This window comes from Curcuma longa, chromosome 5 (genome assembly GCF_044706935.1).
Source record: "Curcuma longa cultivar G26 ecotype Majalengka, Jawa Barat chromosome 5, ITB_CL_G26_1.1, whole genome shotgun sequence".
NCBI lineage: Eukaryota > Viridiplantae > Streptophyta > Magnoliopsida > Zingiberales > Zingiberaceae > Curcuma > Curcuma longa.
In genome coordinates, this window is record NC_133865.1 from 8,946,438 (window position 1) to 8,965,894 (window position 19,457).

At 41.6% G+C, this 19,457-nt stretch overlaps 4 protein-coding genes across 4 annotated transcripts; 1 reads left to right on the plus strand and 3 right to left on the minus strand.

The window, feature by feature from the left end:
• Nucleotides 1–117: 117 nt before the first annotated feature.
• On the plus strand, nt 118–3,692 carry LOC141829026 (beta-galactosidase 16-like). Its single transcript, XM_074716436.1, has 18 exons — nt 118–213; nt 300–412; nt 493–559; nt 640–732; nt 802–945; nt 1,035–1,129; nt 1,207–1,315; nt 1,392–1,476; nt 1,546–1,664; nt 1,741–1,905; nt 1,979–2,160; nt 2,228–2,319; nt 2,405–2,514; nt 2,595–2,702; nt 2,771–2,878; nt 2,959–3,104; nt 3,179–3,494; nt 3,573–3,692. The coding sequence occupies exons 1-18, from the start codon at nt 118–120 to the stop codon at nt 3,681–3,683; spliced, it is 2,259 nt and encodes a 752-aa protein (XP_074572537.1). The 3' UTR covers nt 3,684–3,692.
• Nucleotides 3,693–4,122: 430 nt separating this feature from the next.
• Nucleotides 4,123–6,132, minus strand: LOC141829023 (putative receptor-like protein kinase At1g11050). The gene has a single exon (XM_074716432.1). The coding sequence runs from the start codon at nt 6,115–6,117 to the stop codon at nt 4,222–4,224; it is 1,896 nt and encodes a 631-aa protein (XP_074572533.1). The 5' UTR covers nt 6,118–6,132; the 3' UTR covers nt 4,123–4,221.
• A 3,879-nt stretch (nt 6,133–10,011) lies between these two features.
• Nucleotides 10,012–15,461, minus strand: LOC141829025 (putative magnesium transporter NIPA4). Its single transcript, XM_074716435.1, has 9 exons — nt 14,886–15,461; nt 12,846–12,902; nt 12,536–12,626; nt 12,287–12,447; nt 12,051–12,178; nt 11,835–11,972; nt 11,507–11,599; nt 10,332–10,437; nt 10,012–10,262 (listed from the first exon to the last, which is right to left on the minus strand). Exons 1-9 carry the CDS (start codon nt 15,058–15,060, stop codon nt 10,165–10,167), a joined length of 1,047 nt encoding a protein of 348 aa, XP_074572536.1. The 5' UTR covers nt 15,061–15,461; the 3' UTR covers nt 10,012–10,164.
• A 1,275-nt stretch (nt 15,462–16,736) lies between these two features.
• LOC141829511 (uncharacterized) lies at nt 16,737–18,617 on the minus strand. Its single transcript, XM_074716999.1, has one exon. It carries the CDS (start codon nt 18,571–18,573, stop codon nt 16,873–16,875), a length of 1,701 nt encoding a protein of 566 aa, XP_074573100.1. The 5' UTR covers nt 18,574–18,617; the 3' UTR covers nt 16,737–16,872.
• Nucleotides 18,618–19,457: the final 840 nt, after the last annotated feature.

Consider the following 19,457-nt stretch of genomic DNA (forward strand, 5'->3'; position numbering starts at 1 on the left):
AATTAAACATAAATAAGGAATTCTGTAAATTTCTTATTTCTTAATATATTCCATATGTCTTGATGTTTTAGTTTAAGTTGGAAAAAATATTCTTAAGAATGAATAAATTCTTAGTAGATGTGGCCATCTCTAATTGCGAAAGCCAAGCAAGGAGGGCTCGATGTGATACAAACTTATGTATTTTGGAACGTCCATGAACCTATACAAGGACAGGCAAGTCTTATTTACTGTGAAGACATGCCTAATTCCTAAATGTACCAATATCCAATTTGTCCAACAATTTATTTGTGAATTTTTAGTATAATTTTAGCGGGCGATTTGATCTTGTGAGATTCATCAAAGAAGTTAATTCTCAAGGTCTCTATGTGAGCCTTCGAATTGGACCTTTTATACAAGCTGAATGGAAGTATGGGTATGAAATGCTTTATTCTCTCTTTTTTTTTTCATCTTGATAATAAATCAAAGCAATTTGTTTTCAATTTAACTGTGCAGAGGATTGCCATTTTGGCTGCATGATGTTCCTGACATTGTATATAGGTGCAACAATGATCCTTTCAAGGTAGGTGCTCAAGGCAAATCCACCTTTTTTCTTCCATAAGAATTTTATATAATGTTCTAAGTTTGTTTCTGCTAGTGCAGTTCTACATGCAAAAGTTTGTGACAAAGATTGTGAATCTTCTAAAATCTGAGAGGTTGTTTGCCTCTCAAGGTGGCCCTATTATAATTTCTCAGGTAATTTGCTCACTTAATGAATTATGAGCACACTCACTATGATACTCTGTTGTGTTCTTGGTGTTGCAGATTGAAAATGAATACAAAACTGTTGAGGCTGCATTCCATGAGAAGGGACCTTCATATGTCATCTGGGCAGCATCAATGGCGGTCGGCCTTGATACCGGCGTTCCATGGATGATGTGCAAACAAGATGATGCTCCTGATCCAGTGGTCAGTCTTCTTGTCACTGTATAACAACACTCTTCTTGATCAGATGAATCTGTTTTCGGTATGGTTTTACATCTTGTTTCGATATATAGATCAATGCTTGCAATGGATTGAATTGCGGATCGACTTTTATGGGGCCTAACTCCCCTCAAAAACCATCACTATGGACCGAAAATTGGACATTCTTGTAAGTGCACAAGTTCTTCATACATCCTACTAAATGTTTGTTTCACAAATTCAGAATCATTTCTACATGTGCCATAGGTATCAAGTTTATGGAAAGGATCCAAGGCCAAGATCTGCTGAGGATATCGCCTTTTCCGTTGCACTCTTTATAGCGAAAAAGAATGGAAGCTTTGTGAACTACTACATGGTAGCTTTCTTTCTTCTTATTCTCTAAGTTACTATAAGTTACATGCCTGTTACATGCCTCCTAAATGTGAATTCAGTATCATGGAGGAACAAACTTTGGAAAATCTGCCTCATCGTTCGTTACAACAAGCTATTATGATCAAGCTCCTCTCGACGAATATGGTACTACTTGCTGATGATAACTTTCTTCAAAATGAAACATGAACTTCCATGCTCATGCATTGCATCTAGGCTTGATATGGATGCCCACATGGGGGCACCTTAGGGAACTTCATGCTGTGATCAAGCAGTCTCAAGAGGCATTACTTTGGGGAATGTATACAAATTCTTCCCTCGGCCAGCAACAAGAGGTGAGACTTCTACAAGAACAACACACAACAGAAGTTTTCTTTGTTCAATGGAGTTAAATGCCTAACTTTTTCACAGGCACATGTCTTCGAAACCGATTCAGGACAGTGTGTTGCCTTCCTTGTAAATTCTGATAAACACAATGCTGCAGCTTTGCATTTCCGCAAGACTATTTATCGCATACCGGCCCGATCGATCAGTGTGTTACCAAACTGCAAGGATGTTGCCTTTAGTACTGGACAGGTGGTTGATCCATGTGTTCATACACTAATGTGTTACTGTGAATGCAGCTCTGCTAAAGATGGTTTCTTGCTAGGTGAGTGCACAATTCGGTGAGCGGTCTGCGACACCTGTTCAGTATCTTGATCAAGATCAGCAATGGCAAGCATTTGCAGACCAAGTTTGTGACAAAAACAAGGCTTCATTTGCTGCAAAAGGTCTACTGGAACAAATGGCAACGACCAAAGATGTGACTGATTATCTTTGGTACACCATAAGGTAGAACTACTAGTAGTAGTACTCTGATACTTGATCATTTCTAGTTGAATCTTTATCTGAATTGCAGCTATAACCACTCGAACTACGCCGATCTGCAAACACTTCATGTGGATTCTCGGGCACATGTTTTACATGTCTTTGTAAATGGCAAATTAGTAGGTAATAACTTTTGTTACTTGTTCATCTTTTTTGTGGTTATCAAACAAGCTAATGAACCTAGAACTATGCCTTTACACATGAACAGGCACAGTGCATGGGAGTCCTGATGGAGCACTACCAGTTTTTGAGAAGCATATCGAATTTAAGCAAGGACAGAACGATATCTCTTTGCTTAGTGTCATGGTTGGACTTCCTGTAAGAACAACACACTAATGTCCATGATGCTGTAAACTGATATGATCTGTGCTTTGAAATATCGATCGATCGGTTTGAAGGATTCAGGAGCATATCTTGAGAAGAGGGTGGTGGGACTTCGACGTGTGAGAATTCGAGGATCAGAAGGCTCTTCTGAAGATTTAACAAACTGGCTTTGGCACTATAAGGTATGTATGTGAATTTCTTTACTGTAAAAGCTTGAATTTATGAAGAATTTGATGAAAAATATAAACAGGTCGGTTTACTTGGAGAGGATATGTTCATCTTCTCTGAACAAGGTTCGAAAACAGCAGGATGGAAATCTTTATCAGGCTACACAAATAAACCTTTGATATGGTACAAGGTAACAACAATATGTTCTTAGTATATGAGTTCAATAAATGGTAGACTGATCAAAGTTAGCACACACCTTATGCTTCACAGACGATGTTTGATGCGCCGAAAGGCGATGATCCTGTGGCACTCAATCTTGGTAACATGGGCAAGGGAGAGGTTTGGATCAATGGAGAAAGCATTGGAAGATATTGGGTATCTTTCAGAGCTCCAAGTGGAAGACCAACACAATCTTTGTGAGAACAACACTCACTTACTATTCGAATTTCTATCATATTCTTAACTTTGAATCATATCCAAACTTTTTCAGGTATCATATTCCTCATTCTTTTCTAAAATCATCAAATAACCTTCTTGTACTCTTTGAGGAACTTAGCGGTGACCCTCGAACAATTACAGTTGAAACGATCTCCATTTCTAGTGTTTGTGGCCGCGTATCTGAATCGTATTATCCGTCAGTACTTTCAAAGAGCAAAGACCCATATGTTCAACTTCAATGTCAACCAGGGAGACATATTTCATCCATAGATTTTGCGAGCTACGGGACTCCCTTAGGAGATTGTGTAAGAAGAAATTATGCCATAGGTAGTTGCCATTCTCCCGAATCTAAAGCTATTGTCGAGAAGGTAGGTTACTCGCAACCGGGTTAACATTATTCTCTTGAATTTTATCGATTTGTTTTCTAAAAGAATGTGTTTTAACAGGTTTGTCTTGGTAGAGAAGAATGCACAATTTTTGTAACTAATAGCATGTTTGGAGGCGATCCTTGTGTTGGGACTTTGAAATCCCTCCTTGTTGTTGCAATGTGCACTTGACCTAAAGGTAGTTTATCGTCGAAACAAGCGATCGAATCGATCCAAGTTATCGAATGTGGCGATGTATAATGGTTACATTTTCAAAATCGAACCAGGAAAATATATTTGAGTGAGATGTTTACAATGAATTGCTATGTTCAATGTTTTTAGCATCGTTTTAACTTTAGTCTGTAAAACTATTTCATTAATTTTGACCTTTTATGAAGCTTTTCAAGAAGTTGCTAGGAAAGAGTAGAAAGGAACGTGCAGTTTGCGCCGTTTTTTTGTCGGATTTTCTAAACAGCAACGGTCGAAGTTTGACTTTTCCTATTGACTCTAAAGTCAACCGTTAGTCTAGATCGGACAAGTTTGGCCGAGTCAACGGACGAACCATAAAAGATAGAACAATGAAAGCTTACAGCAATTGATAGAGATGTTGAATTATTATAATGGAGTGATGTTCATAAATATTAAAAAAGTCAACGGTGAGATCAGACGAGAGAAACAAGCCTCTTTTTTTTTTCTGAAGAAATTTGTCTTCTTGACGAGCACAATTGAGCTACCTGAGCATCTCTCCGGTGTCCAGGGAACGCCCGGTCGAGGCAGGCGAGGAGGCAAAGGTGCTCCCGTCGCCGTAAACGGAGGCGAGAGCGATGGCCGGAGGCCGGTCCGGAACCTCCGGCACGTCCACGTCCCCCTCCAGCATCTTCAGCGCCTCCAGTATCGTCGGCCGGACGGCCACCATCACGTGCGCGCACAGGACGCCGACCAGCACGAACCTCTCCATCACCCCCTTGGGCAATTGCGGTGGCCGGCTGTCGTCGTCCTCGTTCCTAGTCAACGCCTCGTCGAAAACCTCCTCTGTTCTTCCCTCTCTGATCAAGCTCCACGCCCAGTCTGTGATCAACACCGTATTCGACGGCGCACTCATGTCCAAGGCCCGCCGGCCGGTCATGATCTCGAGCAGGAGGACGCCGAAGCTGTAGACGTCGCTCCTCTCCGTGAGCTGCCCGTAGAGGGCGTACTCCGGTGCCAGGTACCCGTGGGTTCCGGCGACCCTGGTGGTGAGGTGGGACTCCCCCTCCTTGCTCTGCTTCGCCAATCCAAAGTCGGCGACTCGCGCCCTCATCTCGCCGTCCAACAGTATGTTGGTGGCCTTGATGTCGCGGTGGTAGATGGCCGGCTTCACCCCGTAGTGGAGGTACACCAGCCCTTTGGCCACGTCGAGGATGATGCTCTTCCTTTGCAACCACGTCAGGGGCTTCCTCATCTCGCCGGCGTTGCCGAAGAGGTGGTCGTTGAGACTTCCGTTGGGCATGTAATCAAAGACCAAGTACCTCTGCTTGGCTTCCTCGGCGCTGACGTCTTGCGTGATACAACACCCTCTCAAAGAGACCAGATTCCGGTGCCGGAGATGGCTGATGATCTCCACCTCGTTGCGGAACTCCTCGTCGCCGCCGTCCACGTCCGGCTCCAGCATTTTCTTGACGGCGACCATGGTGCCGTCTGGAAGGGTGCCTTTGTAGACGACGCCGAATCCGCCGCGCCCGATGAAGTTGCCCTGCGAGAAGCCGGCGGTGGCCTTTTCCAACTCGTGGATGTCGAACCAGATCGATCCGGTGTTGGGCCGCGGGTACGATCTCGAGCTTCTCCCCGACAAGGCCGAGATGCTGTTTTTCTTCTTCTTGAAGCGGGATCGCCACGCGAAGAGGGCGACGGCGCCGACGACGAGGAGGAAGCCGAGAGCGCCGAAGACGGAGGCGAAGATTGCAGCGGAGTGGGATTTATGATGGTCAGGGGCAGGGGAGGCGACGGCGAGGCCAAGGATGCAGCCGGCGGCGCGGGGATCCTCGGTGCCGAGCTGGTTGACGACGCCAGAGGCGTAGAGGACCGTGAGGTAGAAGCAGCGGGTAGCGCTGGAGGTGTTGCCGTCGAGGGCGGTGAGGGTGGAGGTGACGTTGAACCCGGCCCTGACGCAGGCGTCGCATCTGGCAAGGTCGGTGAGGTCGCCGTCGCAGGCGGCGTCGAAGCTGGAGGAGTTCCCGACGCGAGCGTTCCAGTCGCGGACGGTGTGGATCCCAGCGCAAGTGGAGACGAATTCGTCGGGGGAGGGGAAGCAGGTGGAGACGATGGAGGGGGAGAGGCGAGGGCGTGCGGCGGAGATGCCGGATTGGAAGTCGGAGAGGCAGGCGGCGGCGGTAGGGTCGTCGGGCAGGCGGAAGAAGCCGGTGTCGTGGAGGCGCTGCGCGATGCCCATGCCGAAGAGGCTGAGAAGGGTGACGCAGCAGTCGGTGAGGTTGGTGGTGGGGGGGAGGCAGGTGGTGTCGTCCCAGGGGAAGGTCGACACGTAGCTCAGATCCAGCGGGCAGGCGCTCTCCGCGGCCACCGCCATGTTCACCTCCGGTAGAGACTGGAGGAGGAGGAAGCAGAGCAGGCATCGCCACGCCGCCCCCATTCTTCGCCGCTATTCCAGCTGTCGGTTCAGGCAAAGATCGGGAAGAAGAGGGCGTGTTCTTAAAGGCAGATCAGATCAGGCCGCAGGTCAAAAGGGGGCGGCTAAGATCGTCATGTCATAGTCATTCTGTGTTCAACTTATGCCTCCAAATTCATCAAAACTAGATTCGATTCGAGACATTTAAAAAAAAAAATTGAAATCCCAATTAATCGATCCGGTCCTATAAAAGTTTTTCATGGACCATCAGAGTAAATCATGCGCATAAATCGGGAAATGCGCACGCGCGGCCAACCCGTGCACTTCCCCATGAAAATTTTCCACCGGCCACCATGGTAAATCGGGAAGCGCACGCAACGGCCAATCCAGATGCCCAGCATTCTTTGATTGCGATCCCCCATTTGGAGAAAAATTTCTGCAAATATACGTCGTAGCTGGAGATCGAACTGCGGGTGCATGGATGACAACGATATCCTACCGCGACACCATGGCCCCAGGGACAAAAACTATAGTAGGTAAACTTTTTATAGTGATCGGCTCCACTTGTCGAAATATGTGTAATCTTGAAAACCTCCTAAGGGATAATCTTTGATTACAAGAATGATTACATTACAGTGTTTGGTAACATTATTGCCGATTCGAGACATCTAACTCTTTATAAATAGTGGATAATAATAATATGAAATTTGATATACTGCGTGACTTATCCCGCGCGACCCATGCACGACATCTCTGACCCACCGCTGTTGCCACCGCCCCATCCGGCCACCGCCTTCCGCCACCTCGAGCGCGATCGACGCGCCGCTCCGTCCGACGATGGATTCCGACCGTGATTTGATCAGAATCTGACGAATTTGATCTGGAAACGTAGACGGCAGTGGCGCGCGTCGGATTCCGACCGCGATTTGGCTGGAATCCGACCGTGATTTGCTCGGCAGTGTCGGGTTGGCCAGATTCTGACCAAATCGCAGTCGGCCTCCGGCTGTGATTTGGCCGGAATCCGATCGCGATTTGGTCGGAATCTGACGCCCGACACTACTGGCCGCGTTTCCGATTAAATTCATCGGATTTCGACCATTATCCGATCGGAATCGCCGTCGGACGAAGCGCGGGCGAGCGGCGCGTCGATCACGCCCGAGGCGGCGGTCAGTGATGGTCGGAAAGGGCAATAAGCGACAGTAGCAGTGGCGGTGGAAAAGTGTCGTGCATAAATCACGCGGGATAAGTGGCGCAGGATATCAGTTCTCATAATAATCTAAGATTATATAATAAAAATCCAAAGAGTATATAATTAATTATTTAGATTGAATGAATGAATTTCTGATTACAAAAGTTAGTCGTCCGGTGGAGTTTGACGGCAGAATGATGAGGTTGAAAGGAGAACGAACGAGGAAGCTTGTCATTGCTGCCAGCTTCTCAGAATGATGAGCAGCGAGACTTTCATCCGACGGCTATCGCTTGGCCCTGGACCGAGGGAAAGCAGGTCCTGACCGCCCGAGGAACGTTGACCAATGACCAGTCGATTGGGGTACGCCGGCAAATTAATTTCACTGTCGGGTTCCATTAAATTCGAGCGGTTGACTATGAGGATTTAGTATTTAGTACAAGGTACCGTAAATACGATTTAGATCCGATTTGGATCGTATGGAGAATTATTAAAAATGAATATGTATAAATTATATTATATTTTATTTTATATTATACATTCATATTTAATTTACGTTGTTAATGAAATTAATATTATCATCTGGGATTAATATATATTAGACACTGAGACTCATATTGATAATGTTGTAATGTATAGTATAGATGTAAAAATTTATCCATATTATGACATAGATATTTAAGATTTATCTTTGAATAACACCTATAAGAATTAATGTTATTAAAATTTTTTGATTCTCTTGACATATCAAATTTTGAAATCTACATTGAATATATGAGAAATAACTAACAAAGATAATAAAAATTTAAGACGGTATAATGAAGTCTTAGATTTGATCATACGGATATATGTGGATCGTTTTCTAAAATTTTTAGAATAGTTAAACATACTTTATCAGTTTTATAGATGACTATTTTCGATACGGATACTTATATCTTATTTATGAGAAATCGTAATCCCTGAATATATTCAAAACCTTCAAAGTCAAAGTTGAAGATTAACTAATAAAAAGATTAAGGTCATAATATTAGATCATGGTGGTGATACTATGGTAATCTAATGGATTAGATGAATAACGTCCTGAGTCATTTGCAGAATACCTCATTGAATGTGGGATCGTGACAAAATATACCATATCTAGTACTCTTTAATAGAATGATATAGCAAATCGATGAAATCGGACCATAAAAGATACAGTGAGGAGTATGATGACATTTTCTTCTCTACTAGAGTCTTTATAGAGTGAGACACTTCAATTCGATGCACTTACTCAACAGAGTTCCTAGTAAGGTGGTAATAAAAATCTCATACGAACTATGGACAAATAAAATGTCTAATATTAGACATTTACATGTCTGAGATTGTCCAACTGAAATTAGACTTTACAGACCTAATGAAAAAAAACTGCACTCAATAACCATTAGCTATTATTTGATAGGATACTTTAAAAATTCGAAAAGTTTCAAGTTTTTCAACCTTTAGAGTAAAATCTTTTTCAAGGCAGGTAATGTCAAATTCATTGAGGATGGTTGGAACATTAAAATTAGAGAAATATCATTTGAGTAAAACATTGATGATTTTAATATAATAACTATGTAGTTGATAGTGAAATAATTATCATTCTACATACAATTAAAGCTGCGTAACAAACATGGGTAGTAGACTATGATATTCTTATATTACCTCCAATACAATTAGAGGATATGTTAGCTCAAATAGAGGTATTGTCTCTTATGGATGAGCATGACTCCCAACCACATCAAGAACGAGTGTCACTAAAGAAATCTACTAGGGAAAGATGATCTATAATATCTCATGATTATGTACACTTCTAAGAATAGGAGTTTGACATTGAGTTGGAAAATGATCCCATATCTTTTCAATAATCAAACAATATTCTCATCTAAAAAAGTGGATTGAAGTCATGAGAATAGAGATGAAGTTTATGATAGATAACATCGTTTGAAAACTTATCAAATTATCTGAAGAGGTGAAACTTATTAGTTGTAAATAAATATTTAAAATCAAATGAGATTTGCAGAGCAATATCAAAGAGCATAAGTTTATCTTGTCATCAAGCAATTCACTTAAAAAGAGAAGATTAATTATAAAAATACATTTTAATTGATTTGGACGAAAGACTTATTTAAGATAATTATGATACTTGTAGTTCACCGTGACTTAAAACTATACCAAATGAAAATTAAGATTGTATTTCTCAATAAAAATATTAAGAAAATTATATTCATGATACGGAGAATTTTGAATTGAGAGAATATTATATAATAAAATTCAAAATGTATATAATAATTATTTAGATTGAATCAATGAATTTCTAATTACAAAGTTAGTCACCATGCAACTAAAAAAAGGGCCATCTGGTGGAGTTTGACGGAAGCATGATAAGGCCATTTCTCGGATTATATCTAGAATCAAGTGCAGCGAGACTTTCATCCGACGGCTATCGCTTGGCCCTGGACCGAGGGAAAGCAGGTCCTGACCGCCAGAGGAACATTGACCAATGACCAGTCGATTCAAATTAATTTCACTGTCTGGTTCCATTAAATTCTGAAACAAACAATTAATTAAACAAGATGAATGCTATTTGAACACAATAGCATGTACCTGTTCTTGTCGAAGAAGATCATTGCAATCAAATCTTTTTTTTTAAAAAACAATTGATGGAGATTTTGACAATTTTTATCATCCTATATTCTACTTAAACTCATGTCTCACAAGAACTAATTAATTTCTATAAAACGAATATAAAATTACATATATAAACTAAATGTAATTACCCCCATTGTATTTGGCAATGCCTCTCTTTTCTAAGGGGTCTGAGCATTCTCTTGGTACAGAGAGAAAATGGGCATCACCTCGATCTGTCATGGTTGCCAAAAGTCCGGAGATTTGAGCAGAGTGCCTTCGGAGGAATAGTCGTCTTCACTGGCATGTTTAGAAAGGCGACCAGAGTGATGCGAACCTGCAAGATCTTATTTGAGAATCTAATCTATGCTAATCTGATCTTATTTGAGTAGGAGATGGAACTAACCATCCACCATGTCCTTGGTCCTGTGAAGAAGAAATGTCCCAGAAAGAATGGTGACAAAGCCACACATCTCCGTAACAATCTGTGTGGGCTTTTGTCGATCCCAGTCCTGTAGGCAAATTGATAGTCAAGAATATTAACGTGTACATACAGCTCACATGGCACAAAAGCAAACAATTTAAATTGATAAACATCTTATCAGACATGATTCCAAACATATTATCTCTCCACAATGATCCTATATAGTGTAAATTAATGTCCTAACTAAAATTAACCATACTCTATCAAAGTTCTAAACCACTTTTCTCCATGTTCACTTGAAACTGAATGGTATTTTATCATTGAAGAGTTTCTTGAACGAGAAGTGTCTACTTATTGACTTGTGCATCTCAACCAGTGTTTTAAAAAGTGATTCAAATGCATATGCATTTAACTGCAGACTGTGAGTGCCATTCAGAAAGGCATTAGATTGTTCAATGTATACATTATATGAGTTGTATAGGTTGAAGCGTACTTATCCTAGGGATAATCAAGGTTAATGTAGCAAAACAACTCCAGTAACTCTAATATATTTTAGCTATTGATTGCATATGCAGCTGTCTATGAACCTGCATACCCCATGTGAATTATATGGTGGGTCGTTTTACATCTAAACCTACTACACACACACACACACACACACACACACACACAGGCCTACACAGTAAGGGAACAAATTGAATATTGCATATGCAGTCCTAAGATGGTCTTTGGTTCATCGGACGGTAGAATTACACAATATTGCATACCAATTGCATGGCAAAAGGATTATGTGAGCTGAAACAATCCCTAGATTGATGACTTCAAGTTACTATTGACATCATCAAACTTATTTTAGCCAACTAAACCAAAGAATATTATATGGGCTGGAAAACTTAGGTTTTCATGTCAACCTTCAAGTTATGAGCTTCCCATTATATGGCAACGATAACGATGTAAACTTCAAACAAAAATATAACTAAGGTTGCAAAAAGTCATATGGGAGCAGTTGAACTTGATAGCGCCAACTCAAATAATCAAACATGAAACAAGGATAGCAGATGAGCAATACAGCATCCAGTGTACCAAGAACTTGAGAATAAAGGTAAGTAAATGTCAAAATAGAAATCTGATACAACATCTATGATAAAAGCAGTTACCTTGAACATAATCACACTAGCCAAAATGGTTAATGATGTAAACATCACATAGTATATGGGTGACACAACTGCAGTGTTAAATGTATCAAGAGCCTGACAATATTTAAACAAGGGATAAGAATATTAGTAACTTCAGAGAGATAAGCACTATCATTTTTTGGAATTTTTCACACTGTGCTAATTATGCTAAAGAAGTTAACTGCTAAACCAGATTAAACGACTATTGGACTATGTTTAAGATTAGTGCCAGTGGGGCTGATGTAGAAGTTAATATTTCAAACATGACAATTAAATTGCTAAAAATGATGCTCAGAGGACACTCTTATACCTTGTTGAGATAGTTCACTTGGGTAGTGACACATGAAACTACTATAATTGTGAATACCCAGGTTTGGGGATAAGTCAATTGGTTCACTCCAGAAAATGTCAACTTTAGAGCTATTCCAAGAGCTTTCACGCTCATAACCTGCCAATAAAGAAATTAAAATAAGTTATTTTCCATACTCCAACTTTTTGACAAAAAGTAGCAAAATATGTCTTATACCGAGAGAGAACCAACAAGAGAACAAATGCCGATGTAGACCATAATATGTGTTTGCCCATATTGAGGGGCGAATCGGAATACAAGTATCAAGGCTGCTACGAGCACAATTATTGCATAGAACAAAAAAGCTGTACAAATATGAACATATGTTAGTTGCTCTTCTAAGTTCTATGGCTCATTACTGACTAGGATATCTCCTAAGTACACACATATTGCAGAAAGAGAAAGGTGAACACCTGGTTCAGTTGCCAGATCCCAGATTTCTGTCACAGACTTGATTTCACGTTCTTGGGGTGCATGAAGCACAATTGTAGTCGACCCCACAACACAAAGAGCACATCCAAGAATGCCAAAAATATGTAACTTTTCCTGTAAGATGACATATGCAAGCACAGCACTGGAAACACAAATTTTTTGTTAAGGATTGCCAGACAAAGTAAAGAAACAGTAGGTATCACAATGTATTGTGATGATTAAGGTCATGCCTGATGATTATACTTAGAGCACCAAGAGGAGTTACTAGAATGGCAGGAGCAAATGCATATGCTGCAAAATTAGCAACTTCCCCAACAATCACTGTAACAAAAAGGGAAATAGTTTTATCATTCAAACTTCAGAAAAGTATCCAAATAAACCCAAATAATTGTAACACACAGGTTACATTGATTTCAGTATTTTATTGCATGCCACAATTCAACAGTGAAATTCTAATTATAGCAATTAAAATGATATCCCATCTTATTACTAAAGGAACCAACTAAGACCAACATATCTGAAATCATAAGACATACTCACTTGCTATCATGCCAGCCCACCAAAGTGGTTCAAACAAGTAAGAATACCCGCCAGCTCCTGTTTGCCAGTTTAAACATAGTTAGGTACTTTTTCATGTAATTGAAAAAAAATATAGAAGACATAATTGCATAAAAAAAATGAACAGCCAGCTAGATTGCAGCAATAAGTTATTTTTGGCAAAATTAGGTAAAGAGTGTAGCGTCCAGCAAAATTATGAATGCTAGAACCACTTTCAACAAGATCACAATCATGTAACTACTAAGAGATATCAGAATTCCAAAAGTTTGGAAAATAGTGATTGAATTAAAAGGAGAAAAGTTTCCAAATTGTCATACGATGCTTTTGTGATATTTAGACATGCTGTCTGCCTAGAATATCAAATTCCTACTTGGTATGATAATACACCCGAAGAAGATCACTTCCATCCAGGTATATAATATAAAAAATAGCTAGATACCCATTGCATACAACTCCAACAATCTAATGACACACTCAACTGCATGCTTGTGGGTCCCACTGCATAGATGTGGGACCCACTGCTCCAACTTGTCTATATTGGTAAATAGTACCCTCATTCTCACATGCAATTGGTCCTCTAAGCTTACTACTCTTTTAAATCCTGAAAGAAAAGAACTACTCCTTGATCTGTGATATATAGCATTCATGCAAGCTGTAAATCTAATTCAATTCTCTCTTTAAAAAATTTTACTTTTTGGTGCTGAGTTCTGCATGAATAATCTTTTACATCAAGCATTATTAGGCATAATACAAGCATAAACAAATACTTTGACAAAAGAAGTCACATGAATCTTCTTCTAATAGGGAAGAACTTAAACAAAAATTATTCAAAGAACAAAGAAACAGATGTTTGAGAAATTGCAGGATAATTGCACTAAGAGTATCATATGACAATTAAATTTGTCAGCTAAAAATTATGCAAATATTCCATAATCCACATTTAACAATCAAATATGCAAAATAGACTTCTTGGGAAATTTTGACGTAGAAGGTAAATTTCCCATTCTCAATCATGCACACTCCAGATCTAGTTAGGTCAGTTAAAATAATGTTAAATTCAAAATCCAGACTGCCCATATCTAATATTTGTGAATCTGAATTTTGAATTATGCACACAAGATCATAACTAGAAGTAGAGTAACAATCTGAATGATAGTAAAACATTAGATAGTCATAATATATTGGTACAATTTTAACGACATAATTCTATGGCAGTTGCTATTCACAGTTTAGGCAACCTCCTTATTGATCACAAATAATCTCTGGGGGTTAATTATCTCCATCAATTTCAGTTATAAATCTGGGACATAGGTATATACTAAATGATTGTACATATGAATCAACACAACTATTATAGGTCAGCAACGTGAGTCTTATGCTTCCCTTTAGCAGGCAACATGGCTAGTAAAACACTTGCTTTGCACCAAATAAAGTTAAGGCATATTTTCAGGGGCTTGCTGACTTAGTTTTATGATCCAAGTAATAATCTACTATAACTCTCCTTTTATTTATCTAGGCTGGAGAATGGTGTTGGCTGTTCTGTTATCTGGTTAAACCCGTTTTGTGATTCCCAATCCATTCAAAAATTATATATTTTTTAGGTACGATGAAGAATGGCTTCTAAAGTAGACTAACTTGAGATGTTTCCAACTCTTTGTTTTATCAACTTCTACCACAAGCTAAAATTGAAAGGAAGTCCAATATGGGAAATGTCTAAAGAATAATCCAATGAGAAATGTCCTAATCGCACTAGTGATCAGGTGAAATCCTGTTTAATAAAGGACAATAAAACATCAGTATGCATTCTATTATCACAGAAATTATACAGTTCAGATTGCTAATCAAGCAGGAGGGAAAAGGGGCAGAAAGCACCACAAGAGAGAGGAGAAAGCGAAAATCCGAACTTAAAACTATATTTACTTAACTGATGGTGAGATTTGCAATCAGCAGATCAACAATTTGAGAGCCAAGATTAAAAGAGAGAGAGAGAGAGAGAAAAAAGAAGAAGAAAAAAAAAATCACCAGCTCTGACTCCGGAAGCCCCGGCCTTCTTGAGCCCCTTCTTCTTGACGATAAAACTGGCACCGATAAACAAACTAGAGGACAACGCGAGGACCAAACCCTTGATGTTATCCGAAGACATTCCAGTGTACGTCTCGACCCAATTCCCGCCGGACGCCGCAGTGGCGGCAGCCATCTCGAACACCAAACAAGAACCCTAGCTGCTACCCCGCCCTTCCCGCACTAATCAGGAACTCACTTCAACCGCTATACGAGATCGGCCGCAGAGCCGGCTCAGCAGACAGGCGCGCAGACGGCCCCCGCCGCTAGATCCTGGCGCGGGGGCTGCGGCGCATGCAGCGGCGATGTCAGATCGAGAAACGTGAGGCGGGGCGTTGGAGATCCGTCGGCACTCGGCAGCGGGCGGAGAACCACCAAGGAGACGATGAGAGAGGTCGGATTATTGGAATTGAGATCACAAGAGAAGCAGATCGAAGAGAGTCGTCGGGCTGTCGGCGTCGGCGGAAGGAAAGGAATCGTTGTGACGAAAGTGAATCCGTTTCGCGTGCGCCAGATTAGTCGGTTCCGTTCCGTTCTGCTCCGCCAATTGTTCCAGCACCCAATCGAATTCAGTTGCGGTTTTGATGTTTAATTTTTAAATGAATATTATTATTATTTTAAAAATGCATTCTTTTACTTAAAAATACTTAATTTAGTATTTTTCTCTTTTCCCACTGCTTGTTTCTTTAATTGTCATGAAATTTTGGGAGATTTTTTTTCCCAAAAAGAATTTATATAATTGGTTTTTCCAAAGAGAAATTCGATTCCTCAAAATCTATGCTGTCTAGAAGACGAGAAACGAAAAACGCGGAAATGAAAATGAAGAAACGGCAATAATGAAATTTTCAGATTTTGGAAATGGACAAGAACCCCCTTCGTCTTCTCCGTCGCACCCACCGTTCCACCAGCCGTTTGCTCTCATGCAGCGCGCGTAGCAGCTGCGCCCCCTTCCGCTGTGCCCGGGCACTGCAATCCCCCTGCATCGCTGCTACCACTGCTCTTCTCGCCTCCACACCGTCGTATATCGCCGCCATCACCCCGATGGCGTACTCTTGCCCCCTCCCTGTCATCTTTTCTACTGCTCCAGCTAGCGCCGGTGCTGTCGCGGAGTGGCTCCGCACCTCCGCGTGCGCCGTCCGAGACCGTGCAGAGGAGCTCTAACGCTGCACTCGCCCGCTCTGCGATCACGCCGCCTAGCCCCAAAGTCACTACGGCCTCCATTGGCCGTTTCTTGTAAGTGGAAACGTTTCCCAACGTTTCGGAAACGGGGACGGCAGTCTAAACGTCATTTCCAGACAGCGTAGCTCAAAATCCATTTCACCCCAAAAAGAATCAATAGTGTCATTCACAATATCACATAAAGGCTGACATAAAGGCTGAAATAGCTAAAATAGATGAACATATCTGATTTAGTTACGACGGAGCAGAATTGTAAAAGAAGATAACTGAGACAATATTCTCCACCGTCGTGACTAACTACAATTTCTCGATTTAACTTTTTATAGAAGATCGTAAGATCAACTGTATAGAGCTTGAGGGATGAATTTCACCTTTTACGAAAAAAGTGAAGTAGCTAAAATAGATAAGTGAACACCATGAATAGATAGATATTCTTCTGCAAAGAGTGGAATCTGCCACCTTAACGGTCCCAACGGTCGGCTCCACGACCATTTATGAGGAGGTAAATCGAAAAACTGCAATTGATCACGACGCAGAAGAGTATTGTCTGACTTCACCAGGATTCGAACCCTTGCTCTCTTCTGCAAGTCTGGTGCATCGTAACGAACTCAGCTATGCCTCGGGGGCAATAGATAAATATTCTTTGTTCATACAATGGTTGTTATGACATTATCTTAAACAAAACTGCCCATACAAATACCTTAAACTGGAATTCCAACAACTTAAAAGATCGATCGTCTTTTTTGGTTTTTGAATGGTAAATAAATATCTAATTCGAAATAGCTACCTGCTGTGCTTGAGAAGTAACATTGCTCGAACTGCCACCAACTAGCCCTTCTATCTCCTGGCTCCGACCTGCATTGCCGAAAGCATCCAGTAGGAAAGCACTGAATTCAGGGGTAGCATTCATGCGGTTCCGTAGCATCTGCTCAAGCAGCTCTCGTCCTCGATCGAGGTCTCCCACGTTGCACAATGCAGTGACCAGAACTTCGTAGCTCGACTGATTAGGTCTGATTCCCCTCTCCCACATCTTGCCAAAAACCTCCATTGCTTGGTCGATGCGTCCTGCCTTCACCAATCCATCAAACATCGTGTTGTAGACTCCGACGTCGACTCTGAAGCCAGGGCTTTCGCCGCTGCTTTTGATCATCTTCTCGAAGTATTCCAATGCATCGTCTGTTCTTCCAACCCTGAAGCAAGCATCGATAAGAGTCCTGTGAGTTGTTGCATCCGCGTTAATTGACTTCTCAGGCATTTCGCCGAACAGCTTCTCTGCCTCCGGAAGCAAGCCATTCTCGCAGAGCTTTCCGATAATGTTGTTGAAGCAGCCGACGTCCATGATGACAGGCTTCTTGGGCTGCCGGTGGAATGTCTCGATGGCCTCGATGAACTTCCCTTCCTTGAAGCGCTGGTTGACCATCAGGTTGTAGGTGTCGGTGTTGATCGCTGTGAAGCTAGGCGGGGAGTGGTTGTTCAGCATACTCTCGAACATTGCTTCTGCCTCAGCCAGCTTGTCGTGCCTCAGCAAGGTCTCGATGAGGACGTTGCAGGTGGCAGGGGTCATCTTGAACTGCCGGTCTAGCAGTGATTGATACGAGTCCATGGCCTCCTTTTCCATTCCTCGCTTGAAGTAGGCCTCCATCAGGGTCGAATGCACGATACCGTCGTAGACCAGGCAGCGATCGCGGAGCTCATCGAAGAACTGAAGAGCCCTTTCCATGTTTCCACGGTCGATGAAGCCAGCCATTAGGGTGTTGTAGACCATAGAGTCAGCGCCATGGCCGCGGTTGAGCATCTCACGCAGAAGATCGATGGCGTCCTGCATGCGGTCAGCGTCGACAAGGCCCTTGGTGAGGTGGCGGTAGGTCACATAGGAGGGGGAAAAGGGGGCGTTCTCCAGGATGTGGCGGTAGACATCGAGGGCCACATCGACACGGCCGGCGTTACAGTGGGCGTTAATCAAGATGTTGTAGGAGACGACGTTGGGTACGATGTTGGATTGGTTGAAAAAGAAGGTGAAGAGAGCGACGACGTCGTCGACACGGCCAGCGCGGAGCATGGAGGCGGTGACGGCGTTGCAGGTGAAGACGGTGGGGCGGACTGAGGAGAAAACGGCGTGGCGGGCGGTGGAGGAGGCGGCGTCGAGGTCGCCGCCGCGGATGAGGGATTGGACGCGGTTATGGAGATTGAGGCGGGGGCCGACGAGGGCGGAGGTGGAGTCAGGGAGACGGGGGGCGTTGGGATCTCGCGGAGGGCGAGGGGCGTTCGGATCGCGGCGGAGGGCGTGGAGCGGGGGTTCTATGCGGAGGCGGCGCTTGCGACGGCGGCGTTCGGCAGCGGCCTCCTCGGCAGAGGAGAAGGCGAAGTGGCGGGAGGGGGTAGAGATGGCGGCGAGGAGTTGTGGGCGGCGGAGCTCGGAGACCGAGCCGCCGCGGAGGGAGCGGAGGAGGAGGTGGCGAAAGAAGGACATGGCGGCAGACGAAGGAAGACGAAGGAAGAGAAGCTGCTGCGTAGCGATGCAATAAAAACCGCCGGTATGGAAATAAAACCCTAGATTTTTTACTATTTAAAGTAACTTTTATAAAGTGACCGAGAAAATTATTCTAATCTCAAATTTTATAAACGACTGATTTTAATTTTTATTAACGGTGGATAAAGTGAATAATTAAAATTGGTTCTTTATTCTTATTGTATAAAGGGCATTTTATGACGCATCTTAATTTTTTTATCAAAAATATTCTTATTTTATTAAATTATCCTAATATTATTATAACAATTTTATTAAAACTTATTTTAATATTAATTAAAACTGCTTAATCATTAACAAATTCAATTAAAATTACTTACTACTAATAATAACATTAGAGTAAATCTGCTATAATATTGGTGGAATAGATTTAATTAGGATGAAATAATTTTAGTTAATATTAAATCTTAACTAAAATTGCTCTAACTATTTCTTAACAAAATTACTTTATTTTATATTATAATAATTTTTAGCACCAGTTAAATTAATACTATTACAGCAATAAAAAAAAATTTGAGGATAAGTGCTTTTTAAAACTTTTTTCAATATAAAAAGTCTGTTTCATGATAATAAAAAAAATGATGTTTTTTTAATTTTTTAACAAAATATAAATATTAAAACAACATTGTAAAAAAGGGCACTTAAATAATCTTATAAAGTATATAACAAAATAACATTACTAAAAATAGAGAAAATATTTTTAAAAAATAGTAAAAGTTCAGGGCATAATAAAATGTATCCAAAATCTTGCTGTTTTCCAAAATATGCCCTTTTTGCATGATTTATTTTATTTTATTTAGTAATCCAAACTTATCTTCCTACTAGAG

Bases quoted from the DNA above. Each gene is read 5' to 3' on its own strand.
- LOC141829025 (XM_074716435.1), bottom strand. From the start codon at position 15,060: ATGGCTGCCGCCACTGCGGCGTCCGGCGGGAATTGGGTCGAGACGTAC. The intron at 12,627-12,845 runs GTGAGTATGTCT...TTTTTGTTACAG, and splicing joins GTGGGCTGGCATGATAGCAA to TGATTGTTGGGGAAGTTGCT. The intron at 11,973-12,050 runs GTATAAGACATA...CTTTATTGGCAG, and splicing joins CTCTTGTTGGTTCTCTCTCG to GTTATGAGCGTGAAAGCTCT.
- LOC141829026 (XM_074716436.1), top strand. From the start codon at position 118: ATGTGGCCATCTCTAATTGCGAAAGCCAAGCAAGGAGGGCTCGATGTG. The intron at 560-639 runs GTAGGTGCTCAA...CTGCTAGTGCAG, and splicing joins GCAACAATGATCCTTTCAAG to TTCTACATGCAAAAGTTTGT. The intron at 733-801 runs GTAATTTGCTCA...TTGGTGTTGCAG, and splicing joins GCCCTATTATAATTTCTCAG to ATTGAAAATGAATACAAAAC.
- LOC141829023 (XM_074716432.1), bottom strand. From the start codon at position 6,117: ATGGGGGCGGCGTGGCGATGCCTGCTCTGCTTCCTCCTCCTCCAGTCT.
- LOC141829511 (XM_074716999.1), bottom strand. From the start codon at position 18,573: ATGTCCTTCTTTCGCCACCTCCTCCTCCGCTCCCTCCGCGGCGGCTCG.